The sequence below is a fragment of the Kryptolebias marmoratus genome, linkage group LG11 (assembly GCF_001649575.2).
Source record: "Kryptolebias marmoratus isolate JLee-2015 linkage group LG11, ASM164957v2, whole genome shotgun sequence".
In the NCBI taxonomy this organism is placed as follows: domain Eukaryota; kingdom Metazoa; phylum Chordata; class Actinopteri; order Cyprinodontiformes; family Rivulidae; genus Kryptolebias; species Kryptolebias marmoratus.
The window spans coordinates 2,514,063-2,518,151 of record NC_051440.1 but is presented as its reverse complement, the minus strand read 5'-3'; the positions used below and the strand labels follow the sequence as shown (position 1 = coordinate 2,518,151).

General features: G+C 40.2%; 1 protein-coding gene across 3 annotated transcripts in view; it reads left to right on the top strand.

Annotated features, from left to right (window-relative positions):
* tdrd12 (tudor domain containing 12) overlaps positions 1-4,089 on the top strand; it is a 56,188-nt gene that overhangs the window by 7,312 nt on the left and 44,787 nt on the right. For all 3 annotated transcript variants that reach the window (XM_025002573.2, XM_025002574.2, XM_025002572.2), the window contains exon 5: positions 1,168-1,287. In XM_025002573.2, coding sequence (XP_024858341.1) covers positions 1,168-1,287 — 120 coding nt within the window. The remainder of the gene's footprint in view (positions 1-1,167; positions 1,288-4,089) is intronic.

Here is a 4,089-nt window from a genome sequence, read left to right as displayed (position 1 = left end):
TCACTTATATAAACTGAATGTATGCAAAGTGACAACACTAATACGTTCGTCGTAGCTTACGTTATGAAATATTTACATGAATCATTGATACAATTATGATAGAAACGACAGAAACCATAGAGACGATAGAAACGATAGAGACGATAGAAGAAAATATATCACGATAGACACTTTTCTATCGTCCCCACGATATGTATCATTATATCGCCTAGCACTAGCTCGGAGCAGCAAGTAGGAGGGGATCGCTGCACAGAGCTCAGTGTGACCAGAGGGAGGGGGAACAAAAAAAAAATCACCATTTTGCTTTTGGTATCTCATTATAAGGCATTTAAACAGTAGACTGCAAATGTAGTGGTTTTGGCACCTTGACTTTTTAATGCCATGGTACATCTTAAAACCAGTTACCGGCCCATGCCTTATGAATTTACTCTGAATTAAGTGAAGAGGGTCTGAAAAGTTTTTGAAGACTGTTTCATTATGTTGCAACCTCATGCTATAATTAATTTAATTAATTTTTTCCTCAATAATCTATACTCAGTACCTCATAATCACAAACTGAAATAAGAACGTTACACAGATTTGTGAATTTATTGAAAATGTCACATCTCCCTCAGTATTCAGACTCTTCCCTCAGTTCTGACTTGACCTACCTTTGGCAGCAGTTTTAGCCTCAAATCTTTAGATGTTTGATTCAACAAGCTTTGTTGACCTTGATCAGAAGATTTTGTGCTCTTCTTTTTTGGAAAGCCTCCAAAGACAGCATTCAAGCCAGAACTGTTTGTGTGGCTTTATTCACTTTAATTTACCACCATTGGACTCCAGTCAAGGTGTAGACACATCTCCGCATAGATCAGGAGAAATGAGAGGAGCCTAAGCTGAATTTCAAGTGTTGTTGCAAAAGGTTTCACATTTAGATAAGTACATTTAGAAACCTTATCTAAATGTGATATTTCATTTTTATTTTTTTTATAAATTGTATAAAATTGTTTTTCTTTGGTCATTGTGCAGTACTGGGTATAGCTTATTGAGTTGTTTTTTTATTGATTGTAGCATCAGGCTACAGCATAATAAAACTGCAATAAATGAAGAGGAATACTTTCTGAATACTTTCTGAAGCTGCTGCGCATCACTGCTGCCTAAATATGAATTCTTGTGTCCTCTGACAAGGGTCCGGGTAGCCCTGGCTGATTTCCTTCAGCTGCCTTACTGGGTCAGGAAGTTTCATCTATCAAGAATTAAACCAACAACCCTTCAAGTGTCTGTATATGACGAGAAGGCAGAGCTCAAGTAGGACAAGATTATTGCTTACCAGGGTCCTGTACTACGAAGCAGGTTCAACTTATGCTGGGAGATTTGGTTCAACCAATCCTAATAATAAGGAATCGGGGCTAGTGGTTCTACAAACCTGGTTATCAACCTGGTAACTTAACCTAGAATGTTTGACTATCTGTGGGTGTTCATGTAGAACAGGTGAAGCGTCAAAGAATCAATCAGTCATGAAGCTAAAAAGAAATATGGAAAAGAGCTTGTCAATACACAAAATTATCAGGCTTATCAATACCACAGCCTCTTGGTTAAGCACTAAAATATGTAACCATTTCCATTACTTTTATAAAAAGGAATTTTTGTGCTGCAGGTGCTGCCTTTTGTAGAGACATGGAAGTTTGAACTTGATTCTGTTGTAAAAATTCAGCACGATATGCAGAACAATGATAAAACGGTGAGAAGATGCTTACTTTGAAGTTTGTTCCTACTTTTTTGTACAGCATAAGATTAGGTTATACTGAGGTCTCATGAAGATGATTCTCAGGGACCAGTGATGTTTCTCAGGGACCAAACCTTGACAATAACAGTAAACACAGTCTTGCACAATGCTGCAAAATCTCGATCAATGTGTCAGCACTCAGAGTATGTGTTGCTCTCAGCTACTATCATTGAGTTGTAGCCATTTTTGTGTTGACCATTCTTTGTTGAATTTGACTCTCAAATGCCTCTTTTACACGGACCCTAATTCAGAAGTCCGGCTCTACTTGGCTCGGCTCGATAATGAATGCATCGCGTTCACACGGGCCAGTTTGGTCGGTAGCAGGTGCAAGTTGTGTAAACAACGAAAGCACTTTGGACAACGTTGGCCCTGTGTTGTTGCTGTTTTTTAAACTTCTGGGGATTCTCCTGAGACTTCAGGAAGAGAGGCGCAGTGGAAGAAATGCTCTGGATGCCGCGATTGTTACGCGGAGTAGGACAGCTGTTATCCGCCGGAGATTTCAGGCTTTACAGCTCCTTCAGCTGGGGGACAGACGGCATAAACATTGCAGGGTAAGCTATCGCTGTTTTTTTATATTCCTACCGTTCGCTCTTTATGCTTGCATCTGGTCACACCCACAACCAATGAGTGAACAGGAACTAAGCTTGCGCCGCCCACGAAGCAGGGCTGGCCCGACTGGCCCGGCTGGCCCTACTCCGAAGCAGGGACCGAGTGCGAAAAAAATGCAGATGTAAACGCTCGAGTAGAGTGGAGCCGGGACTGTTAGGGTCCGTGTGAAAGGGGCAAAAGTTACTCAGTTGTAAGGCCCATTTATTTAGTCCGTTTCAAATACACCTTTGTGTGGTTGTTAGGATATCCATCCACTAGAGGGCTGTTCAGAGGTCAGATTCAGACAATAGCAATGGTGGAGGAGATTATGATAAGGCACATTCTCAGTAAGGCATAAAAAGAGGCAGCACAGTAGATTGTGGTGGTCTGTGTGACCGTTAAATACATCCTGGCATGTGAATGGAGAGTTCTCCCTGGTCACTTGCACATTTTCACAGCCTCTCTTCAGAATGTTCGTCCATTTCTGTTGTCCAACACTGTACAACTGTTGGGGCTGTTCCGTTTTGGTACGCATACACAGGGTTTCCCCCAGCATATTATAAGCCTGTGACGCAATCGTGCTGTGCTCGCCCCTCCTCGAAGGTCCCACCTGTGCCGCGTTGTGCACCTTTTGTAACTTGGCAGAGGATACTGAACAGACGTAAGCGGCAAGTATAAACGCCTCCACCGCGCAGTCAGGTCCGCGCGCCATTCGCGGAGCCCCGCACGACTCTAATGAGCCCTGAGGCCGAGCCACCTTCAGCTACCTGGAGTTAGCACGTTGCAGGAGCCGCAGCAATAAACATCAGCGGGTTTAAACAAAAATGGTTAGTTTAGCCGAAATTCAGCGGGTGGCTTTACAAGACCGAATACTGTAAGCATGTTTTGTACTTAGTGAAAATATTAATACGATGTGTGGTAATTTATCCATGTTTAACAGTAAAATGATGCTATTAAATTCAGCATTAGATATGTTTTGTGTAGTGATCCAACATGCAGCCTGTGGCACAAAAAAGACAGTACAGTACAGCATCTCTCTGTTTTTCAGAGTTCTCTGTTGTTATTCATTGGTCTTGACAGTGCCTTGTTTGCACTTTTTCATTTATGATAATTTAATTTATTTGTAATGTGACTTAAATTAGGATTCAAATTAGGTGCAAACAATTTGTAGTTATTTTAATTGTATTTTTATTTAAAAAATATTTCAAAAGTGCCGTTTTGTAAAACTGTAGTTGTGTAAATGTTTGGCACAAATATCTTACAATATCACATAATAAATAGCCATATTTTCAACTTTCCTGTCAACTTTAATCTTTTTTTTACTAAATCACGGTTGGGCGGCGAACGGCCACCTACCACTAGGCTTAGGCTCTTTCTGGGGGAAACCCTGCATTCGTAAACTCTCTGGCAACGTACTAAAATCCACAGGAAATCAACACAGAGGACAGACAGAAAGCTCCATCTGTATATGTTTGCATATTTAATGTTGAGCATGAATGGACCTGTAGGATGTACAGGTGCTGGTCATAAAATTAGAATATCATGAAAAAGTAGATTGATTTCAGTAATTCCATTTAAAAAGTGAAACTTGTATATTATATTCATGCATTACATACAAACTCATATATTTCAAATGTTTATTTCGTTTAATTTTGATGATTACAAATGACAACAAATGAAAATCTCAAATTCATCATATCAGAAAATTAGAATCTTGTGAAAAGGTTCAAAATTGA